The 14,580-nt window shown below is 40.8% G+C and overlaps 1 protein-coding gene across 7 annotated transcripts in view; it reads left to right on the forward strand.

Moving 5' to 3' along the window:
* The window catches only part of RARB (retinoic acid receptor beta), a 329,824-nt gene that overhangs the window by 269,190 nt on the left and 46,054 nt on the right, over window positions 1-14,580 (forward strand). For all 7 annotated transcript variants that reach the window (XM_017817944.1, XM_017817943.1, XM_017817945.1 and 4 more), the window contains one exon: window positions 13,671-13,812. In XM_017817944.1, the coding sequence (XP_017673433.1) occupies window positions 13,671-13,812 (142 nt within the window). The remainder of the gene's footprint in view (window positions 1-13,670; window positions 13,813-14,580) is intronic.

A 14,580-nucleotide genomic window follows, 5' to 3' on the forward strand; every position in this document is an offset into this window, starting at 1 on the left:
TGCACTCCTTTGTTTTGTAAAATTCCCAATACTGTCAGTGAAGACTTTCTCAAAAAAGAACAGCAGTGTCAGACTCTTACACTCTGGTGTGGTTTTGGGCGTGGCTTTGTTGTGCCATGTACCTGGAAGGTTTCTGGCTGTACCAACTAGTGTTCCTCCTGCAAGCAACCACCTCCTCTACAGTTTGGATGCAGCCATCCCATTTCAGGGGCCAAAGGAGTTAACTAAGGTAGATGTGGATTTTCCTGTAGTACATCAGCAAGCCATAGTGCCTGTGACTGTTCCCAAGAGCATTTCCTAATATAAATGTCGCCTGCTAACCTTGCTTATCTTTTCAGGATCTTTGGCCACTAACCATTCCACAACAACTACAGGTTTTTCATTATTAGTAGTAAAATAAAATTGTTGAGTCGTACTCTTCTGGCAGTGTCTACGCCTTCCTCTACCTGAGAATACATACCATAAAAGGAAGAAACTTCAAATTTACATGTGTATGTACCTGTCCTTATTGGAGTTGAATCATGGTTTCTCGCACAAAGGTAAATAATGAAGAGTCATTGCAGGTGTGTTTGTCACATTTCTATCCAACTTTCACCTGCCCATAGCTGTCGTGGCCTATTGGCAGATGAATGAGAGAGCTGAGGCTCACACCTGATCATAATGTGGGGGTGGCTTACAACAGCTTCAACAGAATTAAGTAAATTATATGCACATGTGAAAGTGCTGTCTCTGCAACTCACGTCATGTTGTACTGACCAGAGATGCCAGAAGCAGGTGGGCTGTGATTCAGGCTGGTACACTTGCCTGCTGAGAAATCCCCTGGTTGGCATGCAGTGGATGTGGAGTGTGTTTTTATTTTCCTGTAGGTAGGTTCTAATGGGTTTTACATTTTCAATTTTCTTCTTAAGTATGGATAAAGGGAAGCCCCATTTATTTTGTTCTCATGTTGTCAATCTATTTCATACCTCTTCATTATTTTAAGGACCACATATGGCCTTTGATTATAGATGTGGAGTACAAGCCATCCTGAGCACACCCAGAAAGTTGTACAAGTGTAGTAAAAAAATGCAGCTTTCCACCATGTTTAATACAACATTTTATAATATGGTCTTTAAAAGTACTGTCTGCAGAGGTAATTTAGCAGATAAGGAAATAGGGATATCTGAGTAAACATCTCAGAAATTAAATACTCTTAGATTTTCTGTTAACAGTACTAGCCTACATTTTTTTTTATACTGGACCATATTTATGTGTACTGAACAGCAATTACAGATGTGTAAAATTACAATGAACTAGCTTTCATTTTTTAACTGTGGAACTTTTAAAAAAGAAAGTGATTGATGAGAAATTGATAGAGGAGGGTATACAAGCAATTGATTTGTTGAATTTAGATTTAGGGTAGCTTGTTGGACCCCTAAAGAAAGTGCACTGTTTTCCCTGGAAGAAAGAAGAGTAGAATATTTTGCCAGACGTGGTTCTAGCTGAGTGTGACTGATGCTGGTGAGATGGTTGGGGTCAGTGCTCTGCTTGCTTTTAGCATCTATTTAAATTGTAGTTTGTGTTTTTCTTAGCAAGTACTTAAGAGATTTGCTGATTGGCACATCTTAGAGAAGATCCAAAATTAAGGAGTTTCATAATGGTACAAAATGGAATTAACCATTTTTTAATTCTGTTCACTTATATGTTAAGTAGATATTCAAATGCTCTTTGTTTGCTACATATTTTGAATTTATTTTGAAAGACACATCTATCTATAATTTCTGGCTATTGTAAACCATCACCTAGTTCATAAACGGTCAGTTTCCCAATTTGCAGAAATACTTTGGCCTTGGAAAGTGGCCTTTCATTGCCATCTGCACTTACTGACTGACCTGATAATGGAAACAGGGGTTCTTTCTAATCCCAAAGGAAGTGTTCCTTTGGGGAAATTTCCTAAAGGGGTATTTGCTTTAGATTCTTCTGGAAATGGGGGGCAATTGAATTTGCAGCATGAATCCCAGGGCTGTTCTGATTTGCAGAGCTACTCTTCGTCTGTGCTGTAGGAGGAAAGACAACTGGATGTAATTTTCCAAGATTCAGTATTTCCAGTGCAGTCAGATTTAGAGATTCTTTCTCCAATTTTATTATGTACATTCTTTTTTTCCTTCACTCTGTAAAACAAAACAAATGCCTTACTAAAAAGACTCTCTCTGTCTTGAGTAACCATTCCAAAGACCAGAAACTCCCAAGGTTGAGATTATAGCCATGTGCCTATCTTTCCCTCTTTGTATCTGGATTTTGCTATAGTCTTTAAGTATGAATGCCTTGTTTCTTGAGAATCATGTAAATGACATACATGTTGTGTCCTTATTTCTGTTTTATACTATTCTGAATGTTTCAGAGTACTATTAAATCAGAGTTAGTATTGACTTCCATATACAGGGGACATCTCTAGGTGTGACACCTGTGCACCTCAGTACTCCAGTTAGGAAAACTTGTAGTGTTAAAGAAGCCATGCATCCAATTCTGTAATTGGTAGTTTTGGTATGTTGGCATAGAAGCTGTTTAACTGGTATGCTGCTGCAGCTGGTTTGCCAAATATTCAAGGTCCCTATTCATAAATTAGTCTTCCTTTTGGTAATATATAGGAGTCCCCACAATTTCCACAACTCAATTCAGAAGACAGATGAGAGGTAGAAAGACATTTTTGTGTATAAAGTCCCTTATGATTTCATGTGGTCATGCTTAAAATTTCTCATTTAATATATTTTAGTGGGAAAAGTTACTATGCAATAAAAACTGGATCATAATACCTACATTTTAGGGGGAAAAGGTATATTGTTTCTGGCTCCCCTGTCCAGAATAACGGATACGTAAATTACAAGGTGAGATGCAGTTGCAAGTAGTGCCAAAAAATGTAGATTTGGCTAGCTGTAATTGCAGTCAGTGATTTCACTCCAGCTCTTTTAAACTTAGTGCTGGAGGGGAGAGCCAGCAGCCCCCAGCCACTGCACGTGAGCAGGGTCTGCCATTGCCTGGTGTCAGGGAAACTGATCAAAAGCTTACGAAGCAAGTTTGTTCTCGTTTTAGAGTCTCTTTAAAAGTGACAATTTAATGGGACCCATTACTGTCAGCTGTGGCGGGTTCCCTCTCCCTCCTCCCAGGCGCTTAACAGGGAAAGCAGAGATTTATAGCCGTGGTGCAGCTACTCCAATGGACTACTGTTCACTCCTCCCACGAGTGGCCTGGCTGGCTGCTCTCCAGATGAATCTTCCAAGCAGAGGAGAGGTCTCCCCTGCCTCTAGAGTGCTTGCCTTACTTTGGAGCCCTGTACATCTGTGCTAAATATATTTGTAACTTATTAGGTCCTTGCTTCAGTGCACACTGTCATCTTCACATGCTTTCTGCTGGTCCAAAAGAATGGCAGCACTCCAGATTTAGGAAGATATAAGCAAACCATTTAAGAGAGAGCTCTGCAACTCGTCATTTTTTAAATTAATAAGCACTACCACTTTTTTATCTTTTTTTTTTTTTTGGATCAGAGGATCAAGGCATTTCTCAGATGCTGCTGCAAAGGGTCTTACCCAGTCCACATTCATCTGTAGTGATGCCCAGTGACTATTCCATGTACAGACTCAAAAGTGAAAACTAGGCATTTTTTTTGAAAGGAAAGAGAGTGTTAAGTGAACAGGATAGACGCAAGCACAGCACCCAGGAGCCAAATGGGTGATCTAACTAAGAAGACCTTTCATCTTACCCTACGTCCATGTGATTTTTGTAAACTGAAAGGTTGAGCATCATGTGATTATATGAGCTCTGTGCTTGAATCTGGCCATTGACTGAAGTCTGGCAGGGGAGGGAGAAAACAGGAAAACATCTTGCTAAGATTTTCCTGTGTTAGATTAATCAGCTCCAGTTCATTCACTCATCTCTGAAAGGTCATGTTTTCTCCTCGTCGAAGCTGCCCAGTCCTAGACTCTCCCTTGCTTCCCTACAGCTTGGCTGAATGATCAGTGGTGGCCAACACTGGGCAAGGTGGATGCAGTCCTGCATTTGTCCTGAAAGCTGTGATGCTTTTTCAGCATCTCAGTGTGATTTGTGTTGGTGTTTGCAACAAGATACATCTCTTCAATTAGTGTTACCTTAAGAGTCCTTATTGCTTGGAGGAACTAGTCAGTTGATTTCACTGGCTCTGTTTCTGCAGTTGCTAATCCCTTGCACTGGCACAGACTGCATTTCATCCACCTTTCTCAGCCTGCTTTCTCATGTTTTTGAGACCATTTTGACTGTGGGTACTTTTTACAGAAACTGGGCAGAGTGGTGTGGCCACCATCTCACTCTTAAAAATGGTGGGTTTTCCAAGCTGGTCCAGCTCCAACTCATCTCTCTGCTGTCGCCTTCGGTAATGAGTTTCAGCTGCAGTGTGGAAAGGTAATTTTCCTTGACTACTGCCAGTACTAGAGAGCCAGACTTGCATATTTCTGGGTGTTTACTTGAACTCTGTTTTCTAGTCTCCAGGCATCCAAGTTTCCCCAAACTCTATGCTTTGCAGGGTTTTAGTGGATAGTTCTGTATTAGCAAAGTTTCTTTGTTGCCGAATGCAGGGGAATGAGAGTGTAGCATAAAGTAGCAAGTACAAGATATTACTTGCCAGATTTCAAGAAATCTGGTACAACATATTTGTTTAGATGTCAACTGTCAAAACTAAGAGCAAAAAAAAGATTATGGGGAGATAATGAACTTGTGTTGATGAGTCATTCAGATAGATGCCTGAAAACTGTACCAGGAAGCATAATGCTCAAGATATCTGGTTTATTTTGGCATGTTTATGTCCATGTTATTTCTTCTGAGTATTTTTAGGTTGCTTTCTGCATTGTTTTCGTATGGCACTTCATTCCTCCTCAGAAACTTCCTTGCTTGCCGTGGATCAGGCAAGTTTTAAAACTCCTCCCAGGTCATCAAAAAGAGAATAGAAACATGCTGGGTGTTGAAGACCAGAGGGAGCTATGCTGTGGCATGGCCAGAGCCATCTCTTTGCCAGCCTGGCAGGTGGGCACTGGCCCAGCACCCACAGTCACCCACCCAGCCAGCCAGGCTCAGGCTGGGGAGCTTCACTGGCTCCAGATCAGCTGGGGAGGGAGCAGGGAACAGCTGGCTGTGCAGGCAAACTGTGCGGATCTCTCTGCTAGTGCGAGGGGAATTGCACTTCAGCCAGCTTGCAGGCATGCATAAATATTTGTGGCATAGTTTGCGTTATTATTTCAGCTGAGCTGTAAACATTCAGTTGCTGATAGCGGGTTAGAAACTAACGCCTCTATAAATTTCAGATGGTGCAGAAATGCAGGGATTTTTGTATTGCCTGACAGTTAAATAAAGTCCCTGTGCCTTTTTGGATAAATAACCCTGGAGCCAAGTTTGTGCGGGAACTCTGCAAGCCTTTGTGAGGAAGGCTGGGAGGGGAAGAGGAGGAGGATACAAAGCCTGCCTGTGAGGGGAATTTCCGTGGAGCATGCACACACCTTCTTTCTCCCATGTAGGTTTGTGTTTGAGCTTGCCCTTTCCTCTTTGCGTGTTTCCATCTCTGCCAGCAGCTAAAAGGAGACGTTAATTTGAGGGACTGCTACAAGTAATTGCAGCATGGTAATTGCATAGCTAACATGAGTCTTTTCCTTGTCCTGCCTGCTGCAGGAATCTGCATGTCACTGCACGGGCATAGCTTGGTGGGGATTTTTTGTTTGTTTTTACTAGGAGGTCCACTACTTTGGTTAGAGTAGCTTTTGTTTGCTGTCTTTCTGTTGTAGTTCTGTGCAAAAAAATCCCACATATGTCCTAGTAAAATTGTGACATTGTCTTTGGAAAATGGTTGCCCTGCTTCCACTGCCCGAAAACCCATCGGATAAAAACAAAGACACGAATTATAAGTGTAAACCAAAATCAGTCATACAGTTGAGGGATAACAATCTGGAAAGTCTTCCGTGATATTGTGATTCCATGCAGGAGGGCAGCTACGTAAATGGTTTGGAAAAGTGTCATTCTTTACGAAGAAATACTGCACTTAATTAATTCTTGCTCCTGGGAGGTCAACCTGGGGCACTCATTATTGTCTTAATTGGTGGTATAAATCCTGAGGCACTGGAGGGGGAGAGAGGAAAAAACCGATGAGCACTTAACAACATATAGCCTTTTGGATAAGTGCTCGCCAGTTGTACGACCATCCTAGTGACATTTTATGGTTTTATTGGGTTATAGGTCTGGTTCTTCACAAATTAGGTTAAAGGTAATTGATTTGCATAAACAAAAATATGGACAACAGCAAAATGCAATAATTCATTCCTGAGTTCTCCATTAAACTGTGTGAAATAACTCAGTGTGCTGCAACTCAGAAAAGTGCTTCTTTGATCTCCTGTTATTTGTATTAAATTGTGTTCATTACTCTTTCCATCTGGAGTTCCCTAGCAGGCCAAAAATCATCCTACAGACAAGACTGAAAGGAAGTTAACTGTAACTTTTTAATTATATACATTCCATCTCCTTTTTTTTTTTAATTTGAAGAAAGCAGATGGAAGCACATACCAGTGCCTTCCTCTCTGTTTAAATCACTGAAGTGGAGAAGCAGAAAATCTCAGCCGTTCTTTCCCCTCACATATTGTTTCAAGGTGATGACTGTTCTGTCTGGAGAGTTTGACATGTTTGCTAAAAAGGTCAGGAGTTCAGTGAAAATCGAAATTGTGGAAAAATCCGTGTGTAGTTGTAGGGATGCCGTGGTACCCTCGCCGGAAGAATCTGGTTGCTGCAGATTTGTAGCCGATGGATCACATCTCCCCTGTTTTGTTGTTAGCTGCCTTTCTGCCAGCTGGCCAGCAGAAGTGTTTCAAACTCTCTGGAAAAAAAAAAAAAATCAATGGTTGGTTTGGGGCATGGTTTTGACATTAGACCAAGGTTTGTGGAATCAGAAGATATGTTGGCATGGGGCTTCCTAAAAAGTGGTGTTTGTTTCCAGCCTCAGTAGTGACTGATGGCTAATCGGCATTAGTAGCCCCATGAATAACTTTTTTCAAGCTCTGTCATCAGAATTTTTTTTCTTGCCCTCTGAAGCCTGCAAGACCTTTTTCACCTTAGAAACTATTAGGATTTATCAAGCATGGCCTGCCCTGTCTTTGCTGGAGAATTTTTTGCAGTTGCAGAAGAACATCCCCATTGTGGTAGCTTAGAGAGGAGCGACATCTTCCTTATTTGACTATCCACGTCCCTTGGGCCCTTTTGTCTCTTTAAGAAATGAGAAAACCCTGAAACATTTCAAACTTTTCCATTTGTATAACAATAATGAAAAGATAATAAACCTTTTGGGCCCCATAGTGGGTTGCTCTTAGGTCCACAGGTCTGTATTTCTGTATGCAAGCTGCTTATTTTTATAAAGTGTTTTGAATTCTGTCAATTAAAAGGAATAAAGATCACTGCCACACTGGTTTCAATAGCAAATTTGGGTTTCTTTGGCCATGGAATCTTATGGCTGCTCTCCATCTGCAGAATAAATGGCTAGATGAGCAGAAATGTGGATGGCAAGCAGAGAGTTTCTGCTGGAAATATGAGCAGTGACAGATAAATCCAGAGCCCTACCCAGGGTGGGCTGGAGCCCAGCTCCTCCTCTGCTGCCTGGCTGGCATCTCTAGGTGCTCTCTACAGGCTATTGGCATTTAACAGCATTTATTCATTTGTTTTTGCAAAGATCTGCCTATCCCGCCCTGACGTACATCATCAGCACAATTTCCCTGCTTTCTGGCAGTGAGCCTTCCTTTACTTATTGTTGTAGCTGCTTCCATTTTGTGCCAGGGGTGGTTTCCAGCCAAAATGTCAGACAATTAATTTGTTTATTCTGTAAGCCGTGACTTCCAAAGTGTGATAGATAGTGCAGACATCCTGGAAAAGTGCTGTGCAACTGGGAATAAGTTCATTTTGAGCTTCCTTTTAGATAGCTGCTTTGGTAGCTTTCATTACTTGTGGTTTGCAGCCGTTTTGCAATTTGTTTTGCCTATATGGTATCCCCGAACAGCGTATGCTGGGTTTTATGTCCTTCGTAAGCTTTTCTGTGCAACTCCACTTGTGAGTTTGCATGTTACCATGGCCTTTCAGAGCAAATATTCCTGATTAACAACTAAAAGCTGTGTGTCTCTGCCCTAATGACTGCTAGTCCTACCAGGACTTTGTGAGGAATGTTTTTTTTGTTCCTTGACTCCTGCTACCTGTTAATAAAAGTACTGCAAACCACATTCAGTTCATGAAGGTACCTGGGCAGTTCCCAAGTCACAGAACAAAGTAGTTTTGTGCAGATCCCATCACTGAGAGATACCTTAAATGTCTGTTGATGCTCTAGAGAGAGTAGGAATGGGGTCTTTACCTTGTCTAAATACATTTTACAGGATTAGCAAGGATTGAGGATAGCTTGAATGATTAAAATAGAGAGACTGAAAAGACGCTATGCATCACAGATTTCTTGTGTAAAAAAAGGTACATATTTGTCCAGACCCTATTTCAGAATAAAGTTAATGGCAGAGGTTTCGGGTATGTGGTAGGCTGGATTTTCTTTTCGGTTGTTATTGGTATTACTGGTATTTATCTTTCCTCTCAGAGCTCAGCCAGAGTTTATAAATGGCTGATAAACTGTACCATAGAAAAGTCCTTCCTGTCCCTTTGTTTCTTTTACGATAGAGTAGCCGTAGGCTTCACTCAGAAGCTTATTTTGCAAATTTACCAAAGAATGGCCTCTAAATCTGCAGGAGTCATAGCTGGCTGCCTGTATTTGGGGGTAATCAAAGCTGAACCAGATGAACTGAGCAGGCTGTTCAAACAGATTGAGCTCGCAATAGCCCTTCTCTGCTGATTACTCTGTCCCTGGCTTGCAGTGCAAGTTTTCGGCTTGTAAGCCCACTACGCCTGCAAATAAGATTTGGCATGCCCTGTGCTGGCAAAATATTTTTAAGACATTGTTGAGATCAAATGATCCATCTCTTCATGCAATGTGCATAACTTGGGCTCTAAATCATCTGCCTTGCCAAAATCAACTGGACAGTGAAGGAGAGGGAGTTGTATAGATTCCCCATGAGATATGTAAGGCTAGCAATTCATGCTAACAAATCCATAAGACTTCATAAGCTTAAACACTTTACCTTATCTTGAGGGCTCATCCTTAATGAGGGCTTTTGTATTCAGATAGCCAGTGGCATAATAGCATTCAAAATATTACTGAAATAGTTAATATTCTCTATAGGCATCTGTGTCTATATACGTGTCCTGTACTGAGCTCTCAAAGTTTGGTGCACTTACAGGCAAATGCTACAAAAGTGGTGAATGGGATGAAGTGTTTTTTTCAGCACTGTGTTGAAGTTAGATTGACTAAATAGATTATTTACTTCTAAGCAATAGATGTAGGAAACTGGGTTTATTTGCTGCTTGATACATACGTATGGTTTCACATATCACTCTCTGCTTTCAGTGGGGCAGATAAGATATCAACACAATTAAAAGTGAAAAATAATCTGTCTGCTCTGCCACTGGTGGATGCTCAGAGAACACACGCTGATACAATAGATTTCTGAATAATTTATACTCAGCATTTTTTCCTTGCACTCGGTAAATGAGGATGCCTAATGTGGCATGGTCAGAGTGATACTCTATCTGTCATCCATTAAGATAACAAGATTGGTGAGCCTGGGAGGAGCATGGCGTGGTACACAGAAAAGATGAGATTACAAATTGAAATATTTGTCCAAAATGTTCAGTGGAAAGGATACTGATAAAAGCGGCTGAGAAAAACAGAATTAATTCAGAAGTGTGATTTCCACAAAGCTTTGTCTTTGCTAAAATAAAAACACAAGATCCATGTTCCTTTCAAAAGCTGTGGATAAAAGGAATATCGGAGCAAATCACTGTTCCCGATAGGCCTTCAGTAGCTTCCTCTACTCTAAATTCAAGTGCTTTGTAGGTGCTATCAAAAACAATTATGTATGACAGTACGTATGTATGACAGTAATGCTTTATGTCTCACAAAATGGGATTTTTGTTTTATATTCATAGGGCATTTTAAATTACAAAGAAAGAATCATTCATGATTGTTTTTGGCACAGGAGTGTCTCATCTCCCATCACAGGGTGTTAATTTGGACAGGATGCTAAAATATTTGCATAAAAATTGGCTCATGTAAATATTCAGCCAAACAGATTTGTTTCAAGGTAAATGTATCATAGTATGTAGTAGATTGTTTTCCAAGAGCCAGTAGGCAGCAGAAGTTGATTAATTTATAAGCTGTGGAGTTTTGCTGTCTCTGAAGTTTCTGACAACTTCTTCAGGGCAGGTCACGCTTGGATTTTCTTGATTTTTGAAGAAATTGTTGGGGTGGTGAGATCAAATGAGAATCACTTGACAAAAAGCACTTGGAGGAGAACTTAGGCTTGCTTCTAATTTTGCTATTTTTAGTGAAAAGACCAGTGTTATACCTGTGCTATTTGGAACCCAGCCTTGACATGGTTTAAATGTGCTTTTCTGTTTAACTGGGCAGCAAACACCCGCTCTGTCCATCTCTGTGTCCTGTGGGGTTTTCTTTTGCTGCAGAGCTGCAGGCAAGGTCCAAACCCCTGCAGAGGGAAAGACAGGACAGTCTTTGTGTTTTTCAGCCCAGATTCAGGAAATGTTTCTGAGCATGACCCTGCTTGCAGTGCCACCCAAAACTTGTGGCTGCAGGGCACCAGGCTTATGGAGTCGTGCGGGGAAACTGAGCCCCAGCACCCAGCAAATGCTTCTCACTCTCTGGTGCCTGAATTCCTGTACCTCCCCCTAGGATGGCTTTGGTTTGCTGTTTGCCTGCAAAGGTATTTATAATCTGGGCATTTTTCTTAGTGCCTGTCCAGAGGAAAATTTAAAAATCAAATCTTTCTGGTGACATATTGCTGAGGTTTAAAAGTGAGTTTACCACAAATCTTAATAGGAATAGTATCCCAGTCTTGTCTTGGGGATACTTGGGAATGGGCACTAATACACTGTCAAGAACCATGTCCTTAGTTTTGAGCAGGACCACGTTACATCTTTTTTCACCTGAATATTTTATGCAAACAAGTTCATTTTCTTTCTGTTCCTTGAATAACTCCAGGAAGAAAGTCAAATACAGGTGTCAAAAAGTAATTTGTAAAACAACAGTCCAAGCTTCCACGATTAATGTCCTCATCTATATCTTTCATTCTGTGGAAGGCATTGCCTGGGGAGGTTAGGCTGTTGAGGAAACTGTCTTCATTTTAACCTGGAGATCTGCTTTTTCCAAAATTGTTCTTCTTAAGCCTTTTATATTAATAATGAGCTCATGAATGCTTTATACTTACTGTCTGCAGAAGCTGGATTGTGGTTTTCTTTTGGGCTGCGCGGTCAACTTTATATGGTAAGGACTGAGGCAACCTCCTCTGCTTTCCTTCCTGATGGGCTGTAATTGAACCCTAGCTTATAAGGATGCAGAACCTGTATCTAAATATCAGAACAACTGGTCGATCAGCCGTTAGCTACCCGTTATATTTTGGTGAAGTACAGACACATTTGGAGAAAGCTGTTTCTTCTTTTACCAGTATTGAGTGACTTGTTCATTTGGGCCATTTTATTTCCTACCCTGTCAAGCTGGTGGTAGGAGAGTGATTCCATCGGTGGCCGTGGGTGTTAATTCCCCTGCAGCACTGGATTAAGCTGGGGTGGCTGCCCTGGAAGCTACCAGTCTTGGCTTCCCTCGGATCTTTCCAGCTACAAAGTGGTGATTGAATAAGCTATAGAGAGACCCTTGAACCAGCACTGGTCACACTTTCTGGCTGTTGAATTAAACCAAAATAGATACCATAGACTCCTCAGTGTCATATTAGCATCATCAGCAATTACCACAGAGCTGGGCATCACAGTTAGGGAAATATCAAAGCAAGAAAGGAATAAGTGAATATTACCATAGATTTTCTTCTTGGCAAGTAAACAAATGTACACACATGCTTGCCATACTTGCCATTGCGAAGATTCAAGCAGTGGTAATGATCAGAAGAGTGGAATATAAAATAGCGGTGTTATGGATAACTTAAAAGGTTTTAATTGTCTAAACAAATAACTTTAAATTACTCTTCTATGTCCAGTAGCTTAAGGAAAAGAAGTGTAAAGTTTTATTTACCTTTTTGATGGTAGTATGAAATATCTCCTAAATCAGAGGAGCTAACCTCAGGATAAGGCTTGTCTGTGCAAGAGCTGCAGAAAACTTTTGCCAGGGGTTATGTGATTAAGGAGGCATTTTCCAGTTCTGAGTGAATCTGAGGTATTTTCATAACATTAGCATCTATAGCATGTTGGCTGTGCAAGGAATTTATGACCAGCCCTTACTGCCTGCCCTACCACTCCCTGATCATGTAGCCAGAAACTCTCCCAGTTAACTCCGACTGATAGGGTTTTTGGCTTTTGAACTACTTGCATATCTCGTTGAGCATTTCTAGTAGAGCCAATTCTATAGCTTACCATGATCGCATCTTTAGACAAATGCATTGTGGGCACAGAGCTATCGTCTGCGGCATCAAGTTTACGGCTTTCCTGTAGGGTGTAAACATGTGGCTGGATGAAGAGTTTTAACCTCTCAAGCCCTCCAACAAATATTAAATTGCTAACTATTCTTCCATAATGCTGCGATGTTGACTGAAATTTGACCCTGGTGCTTGCTGAAATGATTTTGAAAATCTGAGTGAGAAGGTTAAATAGTGCTGTCAAATTTCCAAATGTCTGTTGCAGAAATCTTTCACTGAGTATCTGTGGGTTGAGCTCTAAAATGCTTAAAGTAATCCTCTTTTTTTTCTTCATTATTATATGATATTATCTAAAGCTTGGGATTTAGTGCAGATAAAGAAATTAACTTGGGGTTTGCCTTTTTTCTGTGCCACCTAACCTTACCATTTATGGCTGTTTTTTTCTTTTTCACTTGTTGGAGGAGGAATCCAATGAAATGCTGATCCTTAAGTACAAACCAGACCTCTAGGTTTCTTTAATTTCTGTTCAAGATCATTGTAATTACTTGATTATTTTCACAGCTGTATCTGAGTAAGAAAAAAAGTGCTGTAATTGGCAGCTTTTACAAGTTCACAACTCAATAACCTGATGCTGGAACTCTTCCACCTGCAAAAGCCTCATTAATTGCTGTAGGAGTTTCAGCAGCTAAGAAACCTGGGTTTCAAATTATTTCTCTTTTGACATGTAGCCTTCAAACTACAGAATCTCTGCAGTAACAAAATACACAGGACCTTTAGGCTGAGGGAGCCTACTGGTTATTGGGACGAGTGGCTTTCAAGTGGATCTGTTAGGAAGGCTCTTTACCCAATTCATTAATTACATTCATAAGTCCAAACCATTTTTATTTGATTTTTTTTTGTAAAATCTAGGACTTAATTTCCTGAATGCTCTTACTAATTCTTATTTATTTTGGCCTTAGGTTGCATTGTATAATTAGTTTTTATTTAAGAGATGAATCACATGTTGCAAGAAATAGTACTAAATTATAATAAGACTGAGTCTTTAAAGATGCCATACTCCAGTCATAACTTCCAATTTATTTTTGTTATTTTAAGGCAACATTACTGCCTGTCTCTAAGGGTTATTGGAAGCTCAAAAGTTTACTTGATTTCTTTTTTCCTTAATTTCAGGGCTTTTTCCGCAGGAGTATCCAGAAGAACATGGTTTACACATGTCACAGAGATAAAAACTGTGTTATCAATAAAGTTACCAGAAATCGCTGCCAGTACTGCAGACTACAGAAGTGCTTTGAAGTGGGAATGTCCAAAGAATGTAAGTTGTCTTCAGAAACAATTTATTGTTTGTCATATCCCATGTATATGTGGCAGTCCTAAGGGAAAAAATTATTATGCAATTACGTAATTGAAGCCAGTATCTACATTCATAGGTCAAGAAAGGAGTATGAATTTGGTACACAACTTCAGACCTGTACTTTATAAACTTCTAAGTCCTTAACTTTGCAGCCTAAATGCAATCAGTTAAGACCTTTTAGTGCAACACACTGCTTGTTGTGAGTGCAAGAATGCCAAGTGGGTAGTTTTGCCAGGTTTTCTGAAAGAACAAACCCACGGGTACTTGCTTTAAGATTGGATCTTATCTCCCATCTGCTCTAGAAATGGCTTTCTGTGACAAGGGTGTAAGGGGATAAGTAGTGGCTTCTTAAGCTTGGTTTCAGTCCTTCCTCTGCCCGGCAGACCGGCTTGAGGCTTTGCTGGGCTTGGGGTCAGCCTAGGCTGTCACTTCACAAGGGCTTCCCACTGCAGCAGCCAGCAGCCTGCTTCAGCCCTACACCTTCTCTCTCACACCAGTGCAGCTGCTTGTGCCAGAGGGCCCCCTTTTAGCGGTAGCACCAATCTGTGCCATTTTACAGAACTGATGGTATAATGGCCCCAAGCCTTCTGTTTTTGCTGCCTGGACCCTCGCTGAAAGGTGAAAGGAGCCGGCAAATCCTCTTCTAAACCTGCAGAGCCAGTAAACCTGACTATGCAAAAGTACTGCCAAGCATACCAAAAACCTGAGGGATTTTCCTCTCCTTTCTTT

The sequence above is a fragment of the Lepidothrix coronata genome, unplaced genomic scaffold (assembly GCF_001604755.1).
Source record: "Lepidothrix coronata isolate B3197 unplaced genomic scaffold, Lepidothrix_coronata-1.0 Scaffold64, whole genome shotgun sequence".
Taxonomy (NCBI): Eukaryota; Metazoa; Chordata; class Aves; order Passeriformes; family Pipridae; genus Lepidothrix; species Lepidothrix coronata.